At 47.8% G+C, this 25,163-nt stretch overlaps 2 protein-coding genes across 4 annotated transcripts; one reads left to right on the forward strand and one right to left on the reverse strand.

Moving 5' to 3' along the window:
* The first annotated feature begins 492 nt into the window (after nucleotides 1-492).
* On the forward strand, nucleotides 493-17,341 carry ATP2A1 (ATPase sarcoplasmic/endoplasmic reticulum Ca2+ transporting 1). Of its 2 annotated transcripts, XM_074197361.1 has the most exons (23): nucleotides 493-784; nucleotides 1,077-1,094; nucleotides 1,536-1,618; nucleotides 3,619-3,723; nucleotides 4,378-4,516; nucleotides 8,291-8,371; nucleotides 9,154-9,239; nucleotides 9,470-9,767; nucleotides 10,075-10,241; nucleotides 10,966-11,054; nucleotides 11,405-11,507; nucleotides 11,773-11,904; nucleotides 12,765-12,890; nucleotides 13,073-13,291; nucleotides 13,645-13,980; nucleotides 14,299-14,519; nucleotides 14,671-14,873; nucleotides 15,131-15,216; nucleotides 15,391-15,524; nucleotides 15,662-15,779; nucleotides 16,040-16,157; nucleotides 16,430-16,475; nucleotides 17,010-17,341. In XM_074197361.1, the coding sequence occupies exons 1-22, from the start codon at nucleotides 667-669 to the stop codon at nucleotides 16,432-16,434; spliced, it is 2,985 nt and encodes a 994-aa protein (XP_074053462.1). In that variant the 5' UTR covers nucleotides 493-666; the 3' UTR covers nucleotides 16,435-16,475; nucleotides 17,010-17,341. The 2 variants fall into 2 exon arrangements, with proteins under 2 accessions (XP_074053462.1, XP_074053461.1); XM_074197360.1 differs by lacking the exon at nucleotides 16,430-16,475.
* RABEP2 (rabaptin, RAB GTPase binding effector protein 2) lies at nucleotides 13,351-25,155 on the reverse strand. 2 transcript variants are annotated; one of them, XM_074197363.1, is made up of 14 exons: nucleotides 25,031-25,155; nucleotides 24,073-24,279; nucleotides 22,297-22,454; nucleotides 21,235-21,354; nucleotides 20,778-21,125; nucleotides 20,434-20,550; nucleotides 20,220-20,261; nucleotides 19,744-19,905; nucleotides 19,213-19,390; nucleotides 19,083-19,094; nucleotides 18,923-18,978; nucleotides 18,755-18,826; nucleotides 18,387-18,503; nucleotides 13,351-17,983 (listed from the first exon to the last, which is right to left on the reverse strand). In XM_074197363.1, the coding sequence occupies exons 1-14, from the start codon at nucleotides 25,092-25,094 to the stop codon at nucleotides 17,882-17,884; spliced, it is 1,755 nt and encodes a 584-aa protein (XP_074053464.1). In that variant the 5' UTR covers nucleotides 25,095-25,155; the 3' UTR covers nucleotides 13,351-17,881. The 2 variants fall into 2 exon arrangements, with proteins under 2 accessions (XP_074053464.1, XP_074053463.1); XM_074197362.1 differs by having other exon boundaries at nucleotides 20,220-20,318.
* Nucleotides 25,156-25,163: the final 8 nt, after the last annotated feature.

Below are 25,163 nucleotides of genomic sequence, written 5' to 3' on the forward strand. Positions count from 1 at the left end.
TGTGTGTTTCTCCTTTATTTCATTAGGATGAAGGAGATGCTGAAAGTTATGACTGTAGGGACAGACTGGGTTGTCCAGGTGCGAGTTATGATGGAGGGAACAAATGGGCGAAAGGGAAAAAAAGGGAAAGGAGAAAAGGGATGGAAGGGTTGAAAGGAGGTTGTAATGGAATAGGATAAGATTGGGTTTGAGGAGGATAGAATTTGATGGAGAGAGGAAGCTAGGGAAGTTAGTTGGGGGGAAGATGAGCAACATAGGAGACAATCTTAGTCTCCCCCTGCCCCCTCTTTTCCTGGGGCAGGGGCCACTTTGGTCTTATGAGTGACATCTCAGGCTGCAGCCCCACTGTTCCCCCTCTGTCAGCAAAAATACCTCTCTCTTCTGGCCCCTCCTGTTAGGGTCTTGGCCAGCCAATCCTGAGGCTGGTGGGGGGGTTGGGCACCCCCTCAACTCACTCATAAGGGCCAGCTGGGGGTTGGGGGGGTGGCCGGCTGCTGTAGGTTGGACGGGGGTCAGAGTTGTGTGGAGGGGAGACAAGCCCATCAGGGGGGCTGAAGAGAGACAGACAGAAAAGCAGGTGGTGAGATTGAAGAGGAAATCCCCCACGTGTGAAAGAGACCCCCTAGAAAGAACGCACCGGCCCCTGGCCCCCAGGAAGGGAGCAAGATGGAGGCTGCACACTCCAAGTCAACGGAGGAATGCCTGGCCTATTTTGGGGTGAATGAGAACACTGGCCTCAGCCCTGACCAAGTTAAAAGACACCTAGAGAAATATGGACACAATGGTGAGTATTTGGAATTGGAGTTGATTATCTGTCTTCCTTAATATGGTCCCTTCCCTTTGATATGGGGGGTGGGGGGGGAAGTGAGGGATAGGATAACTGAATTCTGGAAGGGAAGTGGGAATTGGTAGGGGTAGCATCTCCAAGGCTCGAATCATCTGTAGTTTGTCTCACTTTCTCATTTTGTGGCCTAATTATTTCACTTTGGCCATAACATTATAGAAGAAATGTTGGGTAGAAGAGACTGGGTCCTAAATGAACTGTTTTATTCTCTTCTCTCCCAATCCTATCCCAGAACTTCCCGCAGAAGAAGGTGAGTCAAATACTCTCTGTATATCTTCCTCCCCTTCTCTCATCCCACCCTCCAGTCTTTCTGCCCCACTCCTTTTGTATTTAGGTTCTCTTGCTTAAAGTCCTTTCATCAATGATTAAAGTCCACCAGAAGGGTCTTTAGAGCTTCTCATTTCTGTTTTGTTCATTGTCCATCCTTTTATCACCAACCCTCCTCCTCCCCCCCAAAAATACAAAAGAAATTTCCACTCTTTCTCCCACTGAGGTCTGCCTCTTCTTCCTTAGGAAGAGTTGCTCAGAGCTGGGAATTTTCCCTTTCATCCCCCTCTCTCCTTGTCTCCCCAAATTTCTTAGCCTTTTTCTTCCTTAGCCCTAATCCCAAACATCCAGCATTTTTCTCTTTGATCATTTCCATCTGCCTGGATGCGGCTATCTTCTCCTTTCCCCTGCCTTCCTCTCCCAGGCAAGTCCCTGTGGGAGCTGGTGGTCGAGCAGTTTGAAGACCTTCTCGTTCGGATCCTTCTCTTGGCTGCCTGCATTTCCTTTGTAAGTTCAGCAAATGGCACTAGGGTAGGGGAAGAGGGTTGAGGGACCATGGGAGGAAAAGCACTTTCCATGAGGTAACAAAGAATTGGGGATAAGGGAGAAGCTATGGAAGTTAAGTTATTGAATTCCCTTCCCTCTCAGATCCTATTTCGTCTCAAAAAGGGTGATAATAATTGTTGAGAGGAAAAAGTGCTATGCAAAATCTTTTCTAGAGATTTGTCATTATTTTCATCAATATCATCACATGTACTGAAGAAGTGATGATAGGTTCATAGCACTGGCTCATACTATGAGGTTTTAGATCTGGAGAAGGAGGATGGATGATGATGGAGAGAGGGAGGGGCAATCATTCAGCTTAGTATTGGAAACCAAGACTCATCATCAACCATGTGGTCCAGAGCAGAGTTGAGGGAAGCCTGAAGGGTCTGTTCAGGGACCCTCGGGGAGGAGCAGGGACAGATGGCTGCAAACAGGGGGGATCAAGTGAGGGACTAGGGACACCTCCCCCTCCCCTTAGACTCTGGCTGCTTTTCCTGGGGAAATTCTCTGGAACTCAAATTCTACACCTCACACTGCCTGCAGCTTAAAGGGTGAAGGAAATAATAATAATAATAATAACAATAATAGCAAGAGCAGTAATAATAACAAAGCAGCTCTCCTCCCTGAACAGCAGGATAGACCCATCAGCTAGCACCCTGGATCTTTTCTTCCCTCATTTTCCAAGTGACCCACCCCTGATTTTCTTTTCTTCTCCACCCTCCCCAGGAGAGGGTCTGGCTCCCTGCAGCCTTCCATTAAGCTCCCACAACCTCCAGGTTTCTCCTCCAAATTAATCTGCAAAAACTCTGACCTTGGTGTCCCCCAAGCCTCTGTCTCTTTCCTCTTTGAAACAACTCCCTAGTCCTCCTGCCGTCACCCGGCATATCTCCTTCCCCATCCTACCATTCCCATATCCCCTCCCTATTTCTCCCTTGGCTATAGATTCCAGCGGCCCCCACCCACCCACCCTCCTGCCGGCCACTGCATCTCTGATTGGGGTCAAATCTCATCTTCCCTCCCCAGCCCTACAGCAGCTCCTCCCTCCCTCACATGCTCACTGATCATCCCTTCAGCCCCTGGAAATTTGTCCTCCAGGTCCCTTTCCCTCCTCACCCCGATTCCCTTTCTTCTTGGCTGTCAGGGCCCTCCTTTTCCCCTCTCAAGTTTATATCTTGACATTTGCTGAAGCTGTCGCTGGGTAGGGAAAACAGCTGGACCCGGGTGTGTGTGCACGAGGATCAGTAACCCTATCTCCCCAAAGCTCTCTTGAAATTGGAACCCCCACCCCCCCAACCCTGGGCTGGGGTTGGTGGGGAGGGCTTAGGCAGCCGGGTAGATTGAAATGTCTATTCAAATGGGGAGTGTTTTTGCAAAACAGTTTTCCTATTTGTAGGGAAGGAGTGTCAGGAGACTTTGGGTGGTCTCTGTGCAGAAATCTATCCTGGGTGTAGTTATGTAAAGAAACCTGAAATAAATCATCCATCCTTATGTATCTCCTGTCTGGAGAGGCATAGTGTTAGGAATGTTAGACTTAGAATCTAGAAACCTGGATTCAAAACCCAACCTCAAGACACTTGTGGAACCACAAGCAAAATTATTTAAATCCCACCAAACCTTAAGTTTCCTTGACTGTAAAATAGGGTTAACAATAATTGTAGTATCTATTTACCTCCCCCAGTAGTTAGAAGACAAGTACTTTAAGCCCTCAAAAGCTATATTACTATATAACTATGAGTTATTATTGGGTCCCCAATACCTGTAAGCAAGAATATCTGCATATGAGAGGTGGACACTGATGTGTAAGAATGATGCCAGCAGCCCTCTAGATAGTTGTAAGTGTGATTATGCATCTGTAATCCTAATTCCACCAACCTGGACAGCTGGTGGTATGTATTAAATTAACCCTTCTACTTCCTGCCCTTCTCTGGGGCAGTCTCATTGACGCTATCTCCTTCCCACAGGTGCTGGCCTGGTTTGAGGAAGGTGAGGAGACCATCACAGCTTTTGTTGAGCCCTTCGTTATCCTCCTCATTCTCATTGCCAATGCCATTGTTGGGGTTTGGCAGGTCAGGATTACTCTCACCCCCTCTCCCTCTCACCCCTTGTGTGTGGTACCATCTTGATTTCCAATTTCCAATTCCAATTCCCCTCCTTTAAGGGGGTCACTCCTAGCTTTTTGCCCTTCTCATTAATATTCTCTTATTCCAAAACCTTTTGACTCTCGATTTATGTTACCTTTCTTGTTGGTTCATGCAAGTATTTTTCCCCCATTCTAGTTTTTCATACTCAACCACCAAAGGCCTTGGTTTTTCTTGTCCATTTTTCCTATCCCCTTCTTTCTGACCTTCCCCTGGTCCTTGGTTGTTTCCTTTCTCTCCCTTTCACTCCTGTTCAGCCATCATTCTCTTTCTCTACATTTATTCCCCATTGATATTTCCTTCCCTCTTCATTTAGTTTCTTGGTCTTCCATTCCATCCCTGCAACCTGCAAATACTAACTGTTCTGTTATTCCTCTGTTTCCTCTAGATAACATTAATGACACCCCTCACACTTAGGTCTCAGACAATCCATTCTATAACTAGTCTCCTTCTATAAGTCTAATCTTTGAAGGGACCATTTTTCTTCCCTGACTCCTACTCCCCACCCGCTACTTGTCCCTCCTTTCCTTCTTGAAGTCCCTACTGATCATCTTGTTTCTTTCCCTGCTGTCTCCTCTACAGGAGCGTAATGCAGAAAATGCCATTGAAGCTCTTAAGGAGTATGAGCCTGAGATGGGCAAAGTGTACAGGGCTGACCGAAAGTCAGTGCAGCGGATTAAGGCCCGGGACATTGTTCCTGGAGACATCGTGGAGGTGGCTGGTGAGTTCTATGGCCTGGAACTGGAGGGGAGGAGAGGAAGAGAATGGGGAGCCTTGTGAATTATGTGTGTCTTTATGTGTACAGAGAGAATTTGTTCATCTTTTTGTGTCTGAATGAGGAGTTGTTAGCACTGAAAGGTTAAGATGGAGGCATTGAGGCCCAGGAGGTTGTGAGGGAGAGGTAGGAAGGTCTTAGCTCCTCCTTCCTAGACTCCTAAGGAGGTCACCCCAGGGCACTCAGTCTTCCCCCCTTCATCAGCGCCCCCCAGCAGCTGCCCCCTTCTAGAGTCTCAACAGGAACAGCCAGTCCTGTCCCTGTGGCTGAAAGCAGAACCCCCTGCCCCCCCTCTCACCCGGCACTTGTTAGCAACAGGTGGACCCAGGGCCTTGCCAATGGGCCCCATCATCCCCACCCCTTGCTTAGCTTCCCCCTCCTTCCCCCACCCCAAGCTTCGTCAGCTATAAATCTTGACCTCTCAGTGCCCTTGAGGAGTCTCAGAGGGGAAGGAGCGTGGGTGGCCCAGAGATCAAGCCCCCGGCCATGTATGGAAAACATGGGCGACTGAGAGAGCACGAGACCTGGTGTTGGGGTGGGGAGGGAGGGAGTTTGAGGAGTGTCCCCGCCTCTCAGAAACCGAGGGACACTTAATGCCTAACTGGGGAGGGGGTGGGGGCCAGGCGGCTAAGATTACGAAGATTCTGTCCCCTTCAGCGGTTTTTATATTTGCTCTTTTGACCAGGGCTTCCCTCCATCCCTCTGGGTCCTGTGGCATAGATAAATCCTCTCCCCTTTTCAGTACCCCAATATGAGAGTATGGAGACTCTAGGGAGAGTAGCCAAGTGAAGAGGTGGGTGCTGAGGATTTCCCTCCTGTGCCCCAACCCAGCGGCAACACAGTTTGGAGCCAGGGCCATGACCGTCTATAAATACTGCCTGGGATAGGGTGACATGGTGTCCCACTATCAGCCAGCCTCTTCCCTCCCTTGTTTCCTCTGTCCTCAAGAGGGATGGTCTCAGGGATGATTGGGGTAGACTTCCTGTACCCCAATAATGGAAGGAAGGTGAGGTAAGGATGTATCCTTCCCCCTCCCAGGACCATACAGAAGGATTGAATTTGTTAGACTGAGGTCTCAGAGAATGTTTTCCTGTTCCCTAAAAGGTCCTTAAATTGGAGAGGTCACCCCACAGCATGGCATCTGTCTGTTCAGCAATTAATTCCTAGTATTAATTGATCTACTTCTGGCTCTCTCCTACTTCTGAGTCTACAATCTCTATTCCCAGTTTGTATATATGCATCTCTCTTTTTTATTTCCCCTTCTTTCACTTCCTTCCCCCATTTTTCTATCTTGTTTCTCTATGTTACTCGCTCCTTTTCATATGATTTGCTGTCTCACATCCTTTTGGTCAGTCAGTTATTCAGTAAATATTAATAACCATTATGTGTACGTATTGGGCATTGTGTTAGGTAGTAGGGAAATTTGAAGACACTCCTAACTCTCATGGAGCTCATAGACAAAAATTCTTGATCTTTTTTTGTTATGGATCCCTTCAGCAGTCCGGTGAAGTCCACGGACCCCTTCTCCTAATAATATTTCTTTTTTTCTCATGCATTTCTAAATGCATAAAACAAAACACACAGGATTACAAAGAAATTAAATTATATTTGAAATTCTTGTATCTTTTTTTAAGTTCAAGATTAAGATTAAGACTCCCATAGACATTATCAGGAAGAGAAAACATAGATACTTTTAAAGAGGTTCAAAACCAAATACTGCCTCCATTCTGAGGAGGAAGGTTGATTCCAAGTAGAAGGGATCAGGGAAGACTTCCTGAAAGAAGTGACCTCTGTTGAGTGGGAATTCAATTTGCAAAAACAGGTGGCAAGAGGATAGAAGTGAGAAAGTGATGAATTTATCCTACTTTCCCCCTTCACTTTATTTCCTGGCATACTACTTCTCTTTCTCTCTTTACTATTCTCCTCCTGCCTTCATTCACTTTATTTATTTATCTGATCATGTCTGATCCTCCCCCCATCATTTTCTCTTTTTTTTCAACTTTTTCTTAGTCTTTCTGTTTCTCGCTTTCATGACTGTTTCAACCTCTTCTCTCTTCTCCCCATTTTCTTTTTCAAGCTCATTTGCCTCTCTCTTGTTTTTTCCCCCCCCTCTTTTTCTTGGCTACATTTTATCTTTCTTTCTCTGACCTTTTATACCTCCCCATCCTTGAGTCCTTTTATCATACTGCTTCCTTATCAAATATATACATATATATATATATATATGTATTTACACACACACACACACACACACACACACATATATATATATATTTGTACATACACACACCCCACACATACATAGTGTTCCTATTCTCTACTTTTATATAATTGACACTCTTGAATATAATCCTTATCCATCTCTCACTCAGAGAGCCAACCCTCATAATGTAAAATTAAAAATTAAATATGAGAAAATAAACAATTCATCAAAATTAAAACACCTCAACCAAGTCATTCATTAGATGCACTGTACCTACAGGCCTCCACCTCTGCAAAGAAGTGAAGAAAACATATTCTCACACTTCTTCAGGGCCAAGTTCAGTCTGTATAATTATAAAGCTTTCATTTTGGTTTTTTTTTGGGGGGGTCCATTTACATGGTTTTAGTCATTGTATATACTGTTTTCTGGACTCCACTTATTTGGCTTTGCTTCATTCAATTAATCTGTCTTCCTGTGTTTCTCCATATTCATATTCATTTTTTCTTATACTCCAGTAATATTTCATTACATGCATGTACCATAATTTAGTTTTCCATTGCCTAATTAATGGACACCTATTTCATTTTCAGTTCTTTGCTATTACCAAAAAAATCAACATTTGTATATTAAATGGAACCTTCTTATTTTTGATTGGGATCTATGTCTTGTGGCAAGCATATCAGGAAGCAGAAAGTCTAGTCACTTTCTTAGTATAATTCCAAATTGCTTTCCAAAATGATTGGACCAATTTCTACCTCTGTCAATAGAGTTGTGAAATGGAGAGAGAACTGGGCCTGAAGTCAGGAAGACTCATCTTTCTGAGTTCAAAACTATTTTCAAACATCTACCAACTATGAGACCCTGGGCAAGTCACTTAATTCTGTTTGCTGCAGTTCCTCATATATATAAAATGAGCTGGAGAAGGAAACCACTCAAAAATCTTTGCCAAGAAAATCTCAAAAGGGTCATAAAGAGTCAATTACAATTGAAACGACTCATCATTAAGTGACTGTTTTTCCATAATGCTTCAAAAATGGGCTTATTCACATCTTTCATTATGCTAATATTCTGGGCATGAGGTGAATCTTTAGAATTGTTTTGGTTCACATGTCTTTTTATTATGTGTGATTAAGAACAATCTTTTATCTGGTTTTTAATAGTTTTCAGGTTTTTTTGAGAAATGTTTGTTCATCTTTTACCATCGGGAAATGGTTGTTGATCTTATCTATTTCTGTTAGTACCTTATATACCTTGGATTTCAGACCCTTATTAGAGATATTTAATACAAATTTTTTTTCCTTCAAATATTTCCTTTCTTATCCTAGATACAAATGTAGCCTGAATTTTGTTCATAGTGTACTGTTTCAGGTTCACTTTAGGCATCTTGTTACCAATAGTTTATCCTTTTGTCCTTACACATATCTATCTTTCTTTCTCCTCTTGTTCCTCCCACAGTTTCCAGGAGTAAAGAAACAAGCTTTCCTCTACATCTGACCTTTTTTTTCCCCCCTCCACAGTGGGTGACAAAGTGCCTGCAGATATCCGTATCCTGTCCATCAAATCTACTACCCTTCGGGTTGACCAGTCCATCCTGACAGGTGAGAATTTGCCTAGGTGGGAGGTTGCACTAGGTAGAAGAAGAGATATTGGGAAAAGGAGGAGGAGGAAGAGGTAGAGATCCTCAGAAAAGGAAAAGAATTACAAATGACTCTAAGCCCTTCTCAAGGTTTCTGGTAGACACTGCCCATTGTTTCATTGTTTTCCAAATTTTTCCAGTTCATGACATATGGGGATCTATTGGGATACAGTAGAAGTGTGGGGAGGAAGAAGGAATGTTAACTGCCCCCCCATTCTCAATTCATCTGCCCTTTATATTCAAATTTCCCCCTCCAAACTACATTAGATTTCATCCTGTCTTCTTTCTCAAAAACATCTACATCTCTCCTCACTGAAATGGAGAAAACCTAGGATGTTGTAACACCTCAAAGAATCCTGAAAAAATTGTTTAGGAAATAATATAATATTCTGTTTCTCATAGACAGTTAGAGCTATAAGGAACCTTAGAGATAATCTTGTCTGACTGCTTTCTCCTTGGAGAAAGTTCCTCTTTAGGCTAAGGGAGTCCAGGACTTAAGCAAAGGTGTCTCCCTATCAGACTTAGAACAGGCCTCTTTGCACCATGGAATGCAAAATGTAATGGAAAACAGGTGGGGAGTTCTTGGGGAAAAAAGACAAGTTTCTTAATTTCTGGAGCCATTTTTATTTAACAAGGGACACTGATGGAATGATGTTCCTTGGAATAGGCTGTTGGGAGGAGTAGAACACTGAAAGCCAGAAGGATGAAATATAATCAGCTTAATTTTCCTACCCTTCTCTTTAGGGGAATCTGTCTCTGTTATCAAGCATACAGATCCTGTCCCTGACCCACGAGCTGTCAACCAGGACAAGAAGAATATGCTTTTCTCGGTGAGTTCCTTAGGATCAGCTGTTGCTCATTTGTACTGGAGGAATAGTGGGTCAGGGCTGTCCTTTTAGAGAGTGGGATATGAGGGGATTGTGCCAGGGTGCAGATCAGAGAATCCTCACCAGCCCTACCCAGAGAGTGCCCATCTTCCCAGTGAGATCAGAGGTCTCTTTGGGGAATGAGAGATGTTGCCCTTCACTCAATTTACCTGTGTCTGGTCCCCACCTCCTAGGGCACCAACATTGCTGCAGGAAAGGCAGTAGGTATCGTGGCAACCACTGGAGTGAGTACAGAGATTGGGAAAATTCGGGACCAGATGGCAGCCACAGAGCAGGACAAGACGCCCTTGCAGCAAAAGCTCGATGAGTTTGGAGAGCAGCTATCTAAGGTTATCTCCATGATCTGTGTGGCCGTCTGGCTGATCAACATTGGCCACTTCAATGACCCTGTCCACGGAGGCTCCTGGTTCCGCGGGGCCATCTACTACTTTAAGATAGCTGTGGCCTTGGCTGTGGCTGCTATTCCTGAAGGTGCCAGAAACCTTTCTATCCTTTTCACTTCTCCATCACTCCATCTGCCTGCCTCTTGATTTCTGTCCCTTACCTGTTCCCTTTGCGCCCCCACCTGGTCCTAAGTGGAAGAACAACTGTTCCCTAATGTGCCAGCTTTGCCTCATTGTCTTGTTCTATCTTATTAGAATCGTTTCTTCCCAGGGTATCATGATGTACCTGGGTTGGCACCACAGTAGGCCCTCTGTTTTCCTATTATCTCTCATGACTGCCCCTTCCAGGGATTCCATTCACTCTTTACCCCCCCCCCCCCCCATCTGACCTCCAGGTCTGCCGGCCGTCATCACCACCTGTCTGGCTCTGGGTACCCGCCGGATGGCAAAAAAGAATGCTATTGTGAGGAGCCTGCCCTCTGTGGAAACTCTGGGCTGCACCTCAGTCATCTGTTCTGACAAGACAGGCACCCTCACTACTAACCAGATGTCTGTCTGCAAGGTCAGTGGACAGAAACCTGGGAGGGGGGCTGGAAGTAGAGTTAACCTTTGCCTCCCAGCAGATGACCCAGTGGTTGGGGGATGAGGTGTCAGACTAGCTCTCCTCACCTTACCCCTTATTAATTGTGTCCACTTATTTTGGCCTAGAAAAAACTCAAAGCATTAACTGAAGGTAGCACTGATGCTGGGTGTGCAGAGAGTCATCCTATGTCACCCTTTCTCTGTGTTCACTCCATAGAAGGAGAGGGCTTTTCCCTCTCAACCCAGCTGCTCTCACTGCCACTCCCTGGCTCAGCTTTTAAAATGGAATAGACTGTTGTTAACTTTAGAATATTCACTGTTATAAATAAGACTCCATCCTTGCCCTCATTATACAGTATAAGGAAAGCTTGAGGGAAATTTGATTGGGGAGGATTAAGGCAAGCTAAAAGCAGTTGCATACTGGAAGCCTGCTACTATCACCATTAGTCTGGGAAATATTGGGGGAGGGGAAGAAGTTAGAAAAATTAGTTTCCCCTTAATAGTGACAAATAACTTTTTTTATTGTATGTCTAATTCTAGGAGAGAGCTTAGGACATTTAAAGAGAAGGGAGGTGCCAAGAGTTAGATACCTGGCTAGATAGTGCAGGTTGCTCATCTTGCTGAATGCATCCAGCCTTGACTGCCTAATCAGATCTGAGAGAGACTTTTTCTTACCTTCCTCTCTCCTCTTTTACCTCCTGCAGATGTTTGTTATTGATAAGGTAGATGGGGATCTCTGCTCTCTGAATGAATTTTCCATCACTGGTTCCACATATGCCCCTGAGGGTGAAGTGTAAGTGGCCAAGATTTCCCTCCCCAGATTTTCCCTTTCTCCTTCAGCCTTGTCTTTCCTCCATATAATCCTTTTGACTAGCATCTCTCTCTCTTTCTCTCTCTGGGCCCTACATTCAATCACTGTTTCTTTTATCTTCCTCTGCTATTTTTGTCTTCTTCCCTTCCCCTCCAGACTTATTCCCTCCTACCTGTCCCATCCCATGTTCCATGGGTTACCCACCACTTTTCTTTACTATCCCTTTCTGACCACCTGTTCACTGCTTTTCCAATCCACCCCTTCCTTGTCCTCCTCTGCCTTTCCCTTTCCCTCTGTCTTTCCCCTTCATGCTCCTCCCCAAACCCCCACAGCTTGAAGAATGATAAGCCGATCCGGGCAGGTCAGTACGATGGACTGGTAGAGCTGGCCACCATCTGTGCCCTCTGCAATGACTCTTCCTTGGACTTCAATGAGGTAAGGAGCAAGAGTATCTTCTATTCCTAAACCAAACTCCCACTCAGTAATTGCCTCCCAGCTAGGACAAGGGAAAATCCTGGGGAAAAGTAGGAAAAGCAGAATCCTTTCCTGGTTTGGAGTGGGGATGAGAGGAAATAGCATTATTCTAAATCCTTTCTCTCTGTAGCAGTAGTTTGTGTGTGTGTGTGTGTGTGTGTGTGTGTGTGTGTGTGTGTGTGTGTGTGTAGGAATGTTAACCATTTCTGTTATTATTTCTACCCAGTCCAAAGGTGTTTATGAGAAGGTTGGGGAGGCTACTGAGACAGCACTCACCACCCTGGTGGAAAAGATGAATGTTTTCAACACAGATGTGAGAAGTCTCTCCAAGGTGGAGAGGGCCAATGCCTGCAACTCTGTGAGTCTAAGGGGCTTCTCTCATCTTGAATTGGGAATAATTATATTTGTCTCCCCTGACAGGGTCATTGTAAGGTGAACATTTTTTTTTTTACGTTTTTGCAAGGCAATGGGGTTACGTGGCTTGCCCAAGGCCACACAGCTAGGTAATTAAGTGTCTGAGACCAGATTTGAACTCAGGTACTCCTGACTCCAGGTCTGGTGCTCTATCCACTGCACCACCTAGCACCACCTAGGAGAACATTTTGTAAACCTTAAAGGGCACAGAACTATGAGCTATTATGATTGTTTCTAACCCCTTTCTGCCCCTCATATTATTGTTTTAAAGACTTATTTCCTCATGGAGATGGAGAGAATTGGTCTTCATTTTTCATTATGTTTAGCAGAGGAACATTATTTCCCAAATCATTTTTTACTTCCAGGCTGAATAATTTCATTTCCTTTCACTTTTACTCCTAGGTCATATTCTTAACTTGTTAAAGTATTTTTATGCCTCTCCTCTGGGCCTGCTCTATCCTGTTTATATTATGTTTCAAATGAGACATGATGATGATAGAGTGAGAGATTTTTTTCCCTTTTTATCCTATCTGCAGAGGCATCATTGCTCAATGGTTAGAGTGCTTAAATCTCATCTCTAAAACTTAGTAGTAAAAATCCCCACATGAAGGACCAAACTTAGTTCTACAATATTACTAACTGGCTGTGTTCTTTTGTGGTCACTAGACCTCTTTTTTCTCTAGTGTAATAGATATGATTTCAGGGTGCTATCTCATCCTCTTCCTCCCCACTTCACCCCAACCAATTTATGTCTAATCACCATCTAAACTGCAATCCAATCTCTTCTCTCCTCCACTTGTCCAGGTGATCCGCCAACTGATGAAGAAAGAATTCACCTTGGAGTTTTCCCGTGACAGGAAGTCCATGTCTGTCTATTGCTCCCCAGCCAAGTCTTCCCGGGCTGCTGTAGGAAACAAGATGTTTGTCAAGGTTAGAAACCAGAATAGTACTCCGAACTGCTCCCTGGACCTGAAAAAGACCCTCCTCTTCTTTTACCAAAAGCCCAACTGTTCTATCCTTTGTAGGGGCAGTCAGAGCTGTCACCTCTCTTTATCTCTTTCACATTCTGGAAGAAGAACAGAGGTTTCTAAGCTCTTTTTCTTTCCTTTTAGGGTGCTCCTGAGGGAGTCATTGATCGTTGTAATTATGTTAGGGTTGGCACAACAAGGGTGCCACTAACAACACCAGTTAAGGACAAAATCATGTCTGTGATCAAAGAGTGGGGCACAGGCCGGGATACCCTAAGATGCTTGGCTTTGGCCACACGGGATGCTCCACCCAGGCGAGAGGAAATGTCACTGGATGATTCTGCCAAGTTCATGGAGTATGAGGTGAGTTAGAGAGTGATAATTCCCTCCCCCAACCCCCCCCCCATCCTTTCTCACTTGGTTTGACCTACCCTCAAGCCACTATTAAAACCACAGAGTAAGAGGTGAGTGAAGTTTCTGTTTCACTTTTGGGTTCATATGTCACACCTCCTATCTCCTTTGTTTTCTCATCCTTCGGCTCACCCTGTCCCCTGGTAAATCTAGGCTCTCTGGAAGGTGTGTCAATCATCCATCCATTTCTTAAATGGACTAGTTAGGATGGGGTGCTCTCCTCACTTGGGATATCCTGAATCATTTCCCATCTCCTTTCTCCATTACTTTCTGTCTGAGCTCATCTCTGTGTTTGATCTCCTCAGACGGATCTGACATTTGTCGGAGTAGTGGGGATGTTGGATCCACCCCGCAAGGAAGTCACGGGCTCTATACAGCTGTGCCGTGATGCAGGAATCAGAGTCATCATGATCACAGGTGACAACAAGGGCACAGCTATCGCCATCTGCCGGCGCATTGGTATCTTTGGGGAGAATGAGGAGGTGACAGGTCGAGCCTATACCGGCCGAGAATTTGATGATCTGCCCCAGGGAGAGCAGCGGGATGCCTGCCGCCGTGCCTGCTGCTTTGCCCGGGTGGAACCTTCCCACAAGTCTAAGATTGTTGAATTCCTGCAGTCCTTTGATGAGATCACTGCAATGGTGAGAACTTGGGGGGCAAAGTGAGGAGGTAGTGAGAGGGAGACAGATAAGGAATTGATTCAGAGACTTGGGGGAGGTACAGTAAGTATAGTCTACTCTACTATAGTAGACTATAGTGAAAGGGTGCAGAGAAGGGTCATGAGAATGAAGGTCCCTACAATCTTAATGAGAGAGGGACTAGCATGAGGAAAAGGGAGGATACCATAGGAGCAATGAAGTGGGATGTACAATACAGTTGAAGAAGCGTGGTGTGTGGGCTGCCTGAAGCTAGTCAGTTCTGGATTCCTCTGACTAGACACTCATCTCTTTACCCTACAGACAGGGGATGGGGTGAATGATGCCCCAGCTCTAAAGAAGGCTGAGATTGGTATTGCCATGGGCTCTGGTACTGCTGTGGCTAAGACTGCATCTGAGATGGTGCTTGCAGATGACAATTTCTCCACCATCGTGGCTGCTGTAGAGGAGGGGCGGGCCATTTACAACAATATGAAGCAATTTATCCGATACCTCATTTCTTCCAACGTTGGGGAGGTTGTCTGGTGAGCTACATTGGGGGGGGCAAGGGGAGAGTCAGGAGCTGGGGAAATGGCACCTCTTCAAATGCCGTAGTTGGGGGAAAAAGAGGCGCATCCTCCTCTCCTCAAAAGAAGAGGACCGGAAATCAGAGTGATCCCCTTTTCTCTTCTTCAGTATCTTCCTGACAGCAGCCCTGGGACTGCCCGAGGCCCTGATCCCTGTACAACTGTTGTGGGTAAATCTGGTGACTGATGGGCTTCCAGCCACAGCCCTGGGCTTCAACCCTCCAGATCTGGACATCATGGACCGACCCCCAAGAAGCCCTAAGGAACCCCTTATTAGTGGCTGGCTCTTCTTCCGCTACATGGCTATTGGAGGTGAGGAACATTTTTCCTATGACCTTCTCTTTTCTTCCTTATCACCAAGTCCCAATGCTTTCTGTCAGTAACACCTTCTCTGCCCCATAGGATTTAACTCCAACCCCCATTGTTTCTAACTCCCGTTTGTTCTCATATGGCTCATCACTGTATTTCTGAATCTTCAGCCATTTGTCTCTCTCTTGATGTGTATCCCCTGGTCTGATTTTCCATTCCTTTCTCTAAAGGACCTTTTCTGTCTCCCCCTTTCCCTCCAGGTTATGTGGGTGCAGCCACGGTGGGAGCAGCGGCTTGGTGGTTTATGTATGCAGAAGATGGGCCTCATGTCAACTACAGTCAACTGGTAAGGGGGGCAGTGGCTCACTGGTGGAGGGTGGAGGCTCCCTAGGAGGTGGAAGGGCCAAGGGAGACTACCACATGAATCAGAAAAGGGATGTTATGAGCAGCTGGGGTTCTCTCACTTGCAATAAGGAAATAACCTCCAGTGCCCAACTCTGATCCATACTTCACTCTGCAGACTCACTTCATGCAGTGCACTGAGGGAAATCCTGACTTTGAGGGTCTGGACTGTGAGGTCTTTGAAGCTCCAGAGCCCATGACCATGGCCTTGTCTGTGCTGGTCACCATTGAGATGTGCAATGCTCTCAACAGGTGAGGATGCTGCTCCTTTCAAGTCTCATTCCCTAGCCCCACATTCTCTTCACTGAACATTCTCCTCTTTGTCCATTTTTCTGAATTGTTCCTCTTTCTCTGATCTCTTCCCTATCACTACTGTCTTCCTACTTCAGCCTTTCAGAGAACCAGTCCCTAATTCGGATGCCCCCCTGGGTGAACATCTGGCTCCTTGGGTCCATTTGCCTTTCCATGTCTCTCCATTTCCTCATCCTTTATGTTGATCCCCTACCGGTGAGAAAAGTCCTGTGCCCTGACATCACCAGTAATCTACTTCCTTGAGGTCTTAGGTCCTTGGGCTGGGGTTCAGATGAAGATCATAGGTTTGTCAAGGGGATGAACATAGGGACTAGATGGAGATTTAGTCTCAGCCTGGGTCCTATATAAGGATGTGGTTGGGTTTTTCATCCTTCCTCCTGGGATTCCTTAGTCAGCCCCAGAATAGTATCACAGGATATATCATAGTATCTCACTCACTCTGGGCCCACCCACAGATGATTTTCAAACTGCGGGCATTGGATTTAACTCAATGGTTGATGGTCCTCAAGATCTCATTGCCAGTTATTGGTCTGGATGAAATCCTCAAGTTTGTTGCCCGGAACTACCTGGAGGGTAAGTTGTCTCTCCTTTGTAGGAACTCTGCGCTGCTCCATGTCCCATCCCCCCCTCCAAAAAACCCCCCCAAAACTTCCGAAAAATTCAACACTTTCCTTTCCAGGTGGAAATATGCCTCCCAAGCACTGATCAGACCTGTCTGCCAAGGAACAATTCCAATCTCTTCCTTCTTCTGTACCCTCCTAGACTTGAACTGTTGGTGTGTCTCAGTCCTGTCCTCTACCCTCTTCTCTTGATAACTCATTTCTCTCTGTCCTCTCTGGCTGTAGGGTAACCTGTTTTTCCCTCCTTCATCTCTTTGAATCCGTGTCACAGGTATCACCCCCTCCTCCACGCTGCTGTCCCCCTGCCTGCCCCTTCCCACCTCCCTTGATCCTTTCAATCTCCTGCGCCTGCTGCGCCATGCTGGAGCCTAATCTGCTGCTGTCCAAGAGAATGGGGTTGCTGACCCATTTTGTGGAAGTTTAAGACTTCCTTGATCTTACATGGAAGTTTTCCTCTTCTCCCAAACTTGGAAGTTCTGTGACTGCGCTCAGCGGGGCAGGGCTAAGAGCTGCTAATGGGGATGCATGGGGGATGGCTGCGAGGGGTGGTAAAAAAAGTTGACAGGGAGAGGTGAGTATTGGGAGAGGAAGGAGGAGGGGAAGAGTGTGGGAAAAAGGAACCTGAGTCTAAGACCCTCTTCAAGAAGGGGTCACACCTGAAGGTGAGTGCTGTTCACTCTTAAGAGAGGGCCCCAGGGAGTGCAAAGGTGGGTAGAAATAACTCTAGGGTAGTGGGTAGAATCTTTTCTCCCCCAATTCCCCTTATCCCTATGTCTTCCTCCATCCTTTTCCATTCTTTTTCTAGATCCAGAAGATGAAAGAAGGAAATAACCAGCCCCCTGGTCCCCAATACCCTTCACAGCCACCTTCTCCCCACCCTGGTAGAGAAATATATCTTCAGCCGGTGATGTGGCACAACCTCCCAGGATCTGTTCCCCAAAGTCATCCCTCCCTCATTCTTTCCTCTGCTCCTTCCCTCCCAAAACCCCTTTCATTTTCCTGTTTATAAAACACAACCTCAACCCTATCTCCTTCCTCCCCCTTTTTACCCACCCACTGGCCCTGCTGCAGGGGCTGTAGGGACAAGGTGACCCTCTGAGCTGCTAATTTATTGACATTAAAGGAGAGCAAACTCTGGTCTAGACTTCTGTGTGGAAAAAAAAAAAGCAAGTCTGGTTAAGTCATACATGACCCCTGTGAGAGCATGTTAGTGTTACGCACACACGAAAGCGGCTATGACCAGGGTACATACAGCACATGTGCTGAGGCTACACCATTAGACCCAGGACACTGTGGAGGGGTGAGATCAGAAGCTGAATTAGTGTCAGAACCAGCTGAAGGGCAGTGTGGATGTGGGGGGGGTCTCACAGAATGAGTTTCAGGAATATGCTCTTGTGCCTTTGGCTGGGGGAGGAGGTCACACCCTTCTCTCGTGCATCATCCCTGAGAGCAAAAAGGCCCAGTTCCCTGCTACAAGGGGGTGGTGGGACTCGATGGGAGAGAACCCCTCTACTGCTGGCCTAGGGGCTAGGGGACAGTTTTCCTGAGGGGGCGGAAGGCTATGTTTCATTATCCCCAAACCCCAGAAATTCTTGATTACTGGAGTGAGTCTTAAAAGGCAGATTCTTTCCCCAGAGATATGTCGGAGGGAGGGGGGCTGGCCTCTGTCTGCTACATTCAGGTGTCCTTTATGTCTTTCACATCTCTGAGGGGGGTCTCATCCACAATATTTCGCACTTGGTCCAGGGTCTCTGCCTGGCGGATCCTCTCCAGGCGCACCTGTGGGGAAGGAGGGTTGTATATGAGGTAGAGAAGTGCTCAACTCTCCTCCTATGTCCAATCGATGACTCTCTTTTCCCTAGTGTAGGGAGTATATGGTATATAATAACCATCAAGGGAAGTCTAGGGATGGAAGGCAAGCCATCACAAAATAGCGCTTCCTGTTTGGGTCATCCCAGTAGGAAGAAAGGAGCTGTCAAAGGTCCACTCCAGCTCGGACATCCAGTATTCTCTATGTCCAGATGTAAGCAGGAACTGTTTTCCTCTCAGCAACAGCTGGGGGGGGCACAGTGGTGGAGGGAGGTCTAGGTGCTGCCTCCTGCCTGGAGACACTTCTCAGTATGGACACCCAGGTCAGGGCACCCTCCCCAGAGTGCCTGCTCAGTCTGGAGCCCCTGTATACCTGCAGGGCCTGGGACAGCCGGACAAAGTCCCTCTGCACTTGTTCACTGGTCTCCAGTTCAGCCTGAAGCCGTAGCACTTTTGCCCTTTGTTCTGAGAGAAGGTTTGTGAGCTGAGCCTGGTAGGGGTGGGAGCAAAAGAAAATCTGAAGCCCTAGATTAGTCAGGTCATTTACCTTCCCACCCTGCAGCACCATGGTGGGGCGGGGGGAAGGAGAGGAGATCCAGGCAAAGCCTGTGGCTGAGGGAACAGCAGCAGCACAACCTCCCGTCCCCGCTCTATAGCCACAGTAGGTAGAGAAAAGAACAGGATAGGAAAACCAGAACAGCCTCCCTCTGCTCATGAACATAAGCTGCCTGCTGCTCAGACCTTCTCCTCAGTCCATCCCACAGGTGGGGGTGGGGGCTGCCTCTGGGATGCCTGCAGCTGCAGCAGCTCCTCCTGTGGGGGGCAGGGGAGAAATGGGTGAGGAGAAAAGTTGGTCAACTTTTCTAGAAGCCTCTCTCTCCCATATTCCCATCCATCCAGAGCCCTCACCTTACTCCGCTCCTGCTGGATCCGTTCCATCTCTGTCCTTAGGCTACACAGGGAGGCTGGGAGGTCAGGGGGTGGAAATCAGATCCATTTCTCCCCATCGCCCCCTTCTCCCTTTTCCCATCCTCCCCTTCTAGCCCAGCCTCCATCTTCTTATACTTACCCTCTAAAACCTCTGTGTTGTCATGGCAATGGTGAGTGGGGGGGGGAAAGAAGAGAAGAGGTCAGGTCTCAGGTCTTTCCCTGGTCAGCTGCCCTGGGATTTGTTAATCCATTTTGCCCACCCTCCTCACCTGTTTCCTCTTGCTGGACCCTCAACTCCCTCCCCAGACCAGCCCTGGAGGTGGTCTCCTCTTCCAGGGCCTCCCTCAGAGTTACAATCTCGATTCGCAGGCGCTCGGCTTCATGCTCCTGAGCACGGCGACGTTCCCGAGCTTCTTGCCTGGTGCTCCGCACCAGCTGCTGGAGTTCCTGGAAAAGAGATGCCAGAACCTAGGGTGGGGAGCAGTGTGAAAGGCCACCAGCTGACCACATGGACTAGAGTAGCCAGTTAAGTGGACACCTCAGCAAGTGGAAGGGCTAGAAAGGGCTTGAGAGAGGAATCGTCCATTCTCATTTATCAAGGAGGGAACTGACACCACAGAGAGGAAGTGATTTCTCTGCCTGAGATTCCAGAGGTCCCCTCCTGAATTTTTCCAGATTAGTTTCTTTTAGTCAGGTCAGATTCTCCATTGCAAAAGGTCACAGAGCAAATTCTCCCTCTCACCTTGGGAACCAAACTAGAGAAGAGTGACTCCCCTGGCTTCCCCAGCCCCCATCCATACCAGGGTAGATGTGGGCAGGGGCAGCTCATCCTCTTCTCCATGCTCTGGCTCCTGAACTTGGGGGCCAAAAGACAAGGGCTGCTGGCACCGAAGTCCTTGGTTCTCTTCATGTAGCCGCTTTATTTCATAGCAGACACGCTTGTGAGAGGCAGCCAGCTCTGCCTGGGGCCAGATGAGAGACATTATTAAAAGGGGGTTAATTCCTACTCTTAAGGCAGCTGCAGTAGTCTGAGGCCCAAGCCCATCCCAATACTCAGAAACTTTTCTCAGAAATGCTCCCTAACACCAACTAGTTTCAGTTTCCGAAGGCCTGCCCCAACCAGTGCCCCCCCCCCATTAGCTTCTCTCCTAACTCACCCCATATTAAGACTCTTGGGCCTACTCTATGCTCCCCCTGGGTCGAGGCCTGGGACTGTAGAAAGAAAGGTTTCTCCTTTTCCCCGGTGGTCCATGCTCCTACCCCAAAGCCTCCTCACCATTTGTTGCTGAGCCCTCTCTTGAGCCTGGCTCACGGTCCCCTGTAAAGTGTGTAGAAGCTGCTCAGAGTTCTGTACCTGAGCCAGCAGCACTTGAACCTGAGCAAGAAGAGATCATATCAAAGAGGCAACTGTCCCCAGGGTTGACCTGTTGATAAGGCTGGAAAAGGATAGTGAGCCCACTGGGGGCCCATGGACTCAGCTGACCCCCTACCTGCTTGGCACAGTCTTCACTGCTCCGCTTCAGGGCCTCCTGGAGCTCATCCCGTTCTCGCCCAGCACCCTCCAGCTGCCTCTGAAGCTGCTGCAAAGCCTCCTGCTGTTGCCGCCCCTGGCACAGAAATTCCCATCACACAGAAGATGAAGGGATGCCTGAACACTCAGAAGGCACTTGAGAAATCTTATCATCTGAAGCTAAAAGACTCAGAGATCATTAGATTCAATGCCTCACTGACAGAAGAAACTGATGCCCTGAGAAGGGAAGTCATTTGCCTAGCGACTGAACAGTTGTTCCTTCCACTGCCCCCCACATCCCTCCACAGCTCCAAGCTGCCTCACCTCAAGTTGTAGCTGTTCCCATTGTTGGTCTGACACAAGCTGATAGCCGGGGGGAGGGAGGTAGATGCCCTCAGGAACCAAGGTCCCCGTAGAGACGAGAGATGCGGTCTCCTCCTGCTCAGGGCTCATTCCCCGGCGTCCTCTGGGCAGGGAGGCACTGTTGCCGGCCCCTCCCAATGAGAAGGAAGAGATGGAGGCACTGTCATCACAGTTTCGGGCAAAGACCTCAGCAGCAGCACCCCCATCCACACCCAGATCTTCTGGTGGCTCCAGGGGAGGTGATGGGTTCCGGGGCACAGGGAGCAGATCGGTGGAGCCATGCAAAGTGTTTTGGGAATGAGGACGACCCTAAGGAGATGGGAAAAGAAAGAAGAGAAGTTTGGGTGTGAGGCTTCTTTTTGGATTTTCTCCACTGACCACTAGGCCCACTTTCCCTGAGCCCCCTCCACTCCTTCACCTGGCCTCCCTGGATTTCCTGGATCAGCTCCTCTGCCCTTAGGAGCTTCCCCTTCAACTCTGCAATCTCCTGCTCCATGGGGAGCACAATCTCCCGAAGTTTCTCTGAATCCTCATGAGCCTAGGAACACAAGAGGATGGCGTAGATCATTGCCAATAAGTGACCAAACCACCCAAATCCCTCCTCCTCCACCTGTCCCTGATTACCACCTGCTTGAAAATCTCCAGTGGCCCTCAGTGCTTATCAAGTAAAGTTCAAACAACTGGGCCTGGAACAAAGACCTCCACATCTGACGCCTTTTTCGATCTGTCTTATTTCCCTTTGTGAACGATTATATTTAGAGAGTACTTTAGGGCTTACAAAGTACCTTCCTCACAATGACCCTGTGAGGAAGAAGTGAAAATATTATCCCCATTTTACAGGTGGGGGAATTGAGGCTCTAAGAAATTGATATGGTCACAAAGTGATTAGCTATTTGAGAATCCAAGTCTAAATCAGCACTGTACCCCTGAACTAGGCCACTTTCTCCCATTACCATACCCAGCCCCCTTCTTGAATTCCTACAAATCTGTTAAATCTCAACTCTAATGACATTCCTTCCAAGAATTTCCCTAGGACACCTCTGGCTTTTAATGACTTTCCCCCTGGGTTTCATACAACACCAGCCAAACACACTGGCCTCACATTAAAGTGCAACTGGGAAATAGTTAATAATAAATCTAGACAATATTAAAATTGAAATGTTATAAACAGATTTCTAATTGAGTGGGAAGGCACTCTAGTGCCCATGACCTGAACATCACCTTTGGTGGTTATTTGTGTTCAGGCCTCATTCTTTGCTATACTGAAATCTCTATGAGTGTCTTTAAGCTTTGTGCCTGGGTCCTTTTCCACCTTGTCTATCTGGGGGTTTATCCAGGCTTAACCAAGCTCTGTTTGATTAACTGCCCTATGGTCCTTCTTCCCTGTCAAGCTTCCTCTCTTCCCCCAAGACTCTACAAACTGGGCTCTTATGCTTCCTCTTGGGATACCCAAAGGCTTCCTAGAGTCCCTGGTTCTAACCTTTTCCATTTGCTTCTCCAAGGAGTCCAGAGGGTTAGAACGAGAAAGAAGCTGCTTCAGCCGGCTCAGCTCCCTCTCTCTTGCCTCCTGGTCTTGCAGCTGCTGTTTCCGTTCTTGCTCCAGAGAAGAAATTCGAGTCTCATAGCTACTAATGGAGTCTTGAAAGAAGGAAGGGAAATCAGTGTGGGATGAGAGAAGAACCCAGGAAACCTGGGGACAGATTTCCTCTCTTCTCCTTACTACTAGAATGACCTGGGGCAAGCCACTCCATCTTTTCAGTTCCTTCATTTTTAAAATGCTAGGGCTTGACCAGAGAGATGGTCCATGAGGTCCCTTCTAGTTCTCTGTGTTGGAATCCCATGAAAGGGGATGGTGGAACAGGGACAGTCAAACTTGGAATCATTGAAATGGAATTTCTTCACCTTTAATGGCTGAACGGGTTAGGAGTGGGGGGAGATTAGGGAAGTCCTAAGGAAAAGAGAATGCATTGGGCTAAAGAGGTCTTGAAGGGGAAAGAGTAAAGGAAAAAGAGGGTAAGAGGAGAAAATAGTTTCCTGGAATATGATGGTATCAGGGGTGATAGGAGAAAGTGGTAGAAAGGGAGCCCTGGGACAAAGGTGACTGGAGAGAAAAGTGAAAAGATATTTCCAGGGGTTAAAAGGAAAGGAACCCTGAAGGGGGAAAAAAGCATAAAGGAAGTTACCTACTTGCCCAACTGTTGCACAGAGGGGTTGGATTAGAGGTGATTGAGAGCTAATGACTGAAATGACTGTCACAATGAAGACAGAAATCTCTAAATAACAATAATTATAGCTGACAGATATATATATTGCTTTTGAATTTGCAAGGTACTTTATATATATATATATATATATATATATATATATATATATATATATATCTTATTTGAAATGAGTAGTTAGAAGGATTGAAGCTCAGGTTTTTTTCCTGACACCAAGGTTGACTCTTTTCTATCCCCTCTGAGGAACAATCAGATCAGCAACAAGGGCTGAAAAATGAAGAAGAAAAGAGGTTCTGGCAAGTGCAGAACCTGGAGGCAGCCATTTAAAAAGATGAAGGATTCGGTTTGGGTTGAGTCTCCTAGGCTGACCAGAATAACAACAGCTGCCACTCTGACAGTCCTTGAAGGTGTACAAAGGCTTCTTTTCTAACAGTTTGAAGCTGGCAGTATGGACATGGCCATCCAGCCTCTAGTTTACCAGGCCCAGAGCTGATTTGAAATGAGCGGTCCTCAGCTTTGCTCTTTCAGGCTCATCTGAGCTCCGTAGGCCAGCCTGGTTAAAGGTAACTTGAGAGAGAGAGAGGGCAAAGAGGACTCAAGCTGGACTTGGGGGAGCCCGGTTTTGAAATCAAGCTTTGGACACATACTAGCTAAGTCACCATAAGCAAATTCCATAATTTCTCTGAAACTGAGGCAACCCTAAGTTACAAAATTACTTGCATTTCAGTTGGTACAGTGGTAAAAATCATGGTAAAGCCAGAGTTATTGTAACTGTAATGCTTCAAAAGGCTGCTGTGAGAAGCTAATGAGATTCTGTGTATAAAGTGGTTAAATTTATAACATTTGGTCCTATGAATCCCAGAGACCGCTCTTCTGTAAAGGTGACTTTCTATAGCCACATCCCAAGAAAAACCATCTCCTTAGGACATGTTGCTAGGAAAGGAGCAATGCAAAAGGCTGGGGTTGGGGGGGGGGGGGCTCGGCTCAAGAGCCGGGGTGTCCCGAGGAAGCAGCGGGCAGGGCGGGGGGCTCACCTTTGAGGATGGTCTGCAGGGATGCCACCTCCTCCCGGCACTGCCTGCGCACCTCGGCCACGGCCTCGGCCTTGGTGCTCTCGCTCACCTCGGCCACGGCCTTCATGTTCTCCATCTCCGCCAGGGCGGCCCCGAGCTGGGCTTTCAGCCTTGCCAGCTCTCCGGCCTCGGCCTCCCAGCCATCGCCCCTCATGGTGGGGCTCGGTTCTGCAACGACCAGGCTGCGCCTCAGCTTCCCGGAGACCCCAAAGCATCCCACCCATGTCTAAGCCCATTCTGCATCTTTTTTACATCATCCCTTTAAGTCCTGCCCCAAAGTTCCAACTTTATCAAGAGCTCCACTCACTCTCGAGCCCCCACCCTCTCTCTCTCTCTCTCCCTAGAAATGTTCTTTTTGTCCAAAGCCTCCCTTTCTCCGGGAACCCCACTTTTCCCCCAAAGCTCCGCCCATCGCTGGAAGCCTCACCCACTTCCCAACTCTGCCCCCTCAAAGCCCCGCCCACAAACCAGCCAAACTTTCCCAAACTCCGCCCCCTTCCACAGCCCCGCCCACTTCTCCACTAAGTTAATTTCCGCTCCTTATCCACGCCTCCAATTCCCACAAGCCCCCCAAACTTTCCCAAACTCCGCCCCCTTGCAAAGCCCCACCCACAGGCCCCACAAGCTCCACCTCCCCGCGCTCACAGCTCCACTCACTGGTATTTTCCCCCAAAGCCCCGCCCCCAAACACAAGCCCCACCCACTTTCCCCGACAAATCCCGCCCTTTCCCCCTTCCTCCCCCCTCGGAGCCTGACCTTCAACCCTTTCTCAACGCCCGACCCCGCCCCCTCTTCCCCCCCCCCGGAGAGCTCCGCCCCCTCCTTCCTTCCCAATCTGCCCCCCGTTCCCGGGGCTCTTCCCGCCTTCTCCCCGCAGTCGCCAGGCCCGGGGCCTCCAGCCGCTCGCTCCCTCCCGTACCGGCCGGTGGTTGCCGCTGGCCGTCCTCGCCCGCGGCTGCACTTGTGGCCGCCGCCGCCGCCATTGCCGGAGCCCAAAGCCCGGGCTTTCTCTCCCAGGCTGCGCCCGGCGCTCCTTCCGGGTCCGCTCGCGC

The sequence above is a fragment of the Macrotis lagotis genome, chromosome 8 (assembly GCF_037893015.1).
Source record: "Macrotis lagotis isolate mMagLag1 chromosome 8, bilby.v1.9.chrom.fasta, whole genome shotgun sequence".
Classification (NCBI taxonomy): Eukaryota; Metazoa; Chordata; class Mammalia; order Peramelemorphia; family Peramelidae; genus Macrotis; species Macrotis lagotis.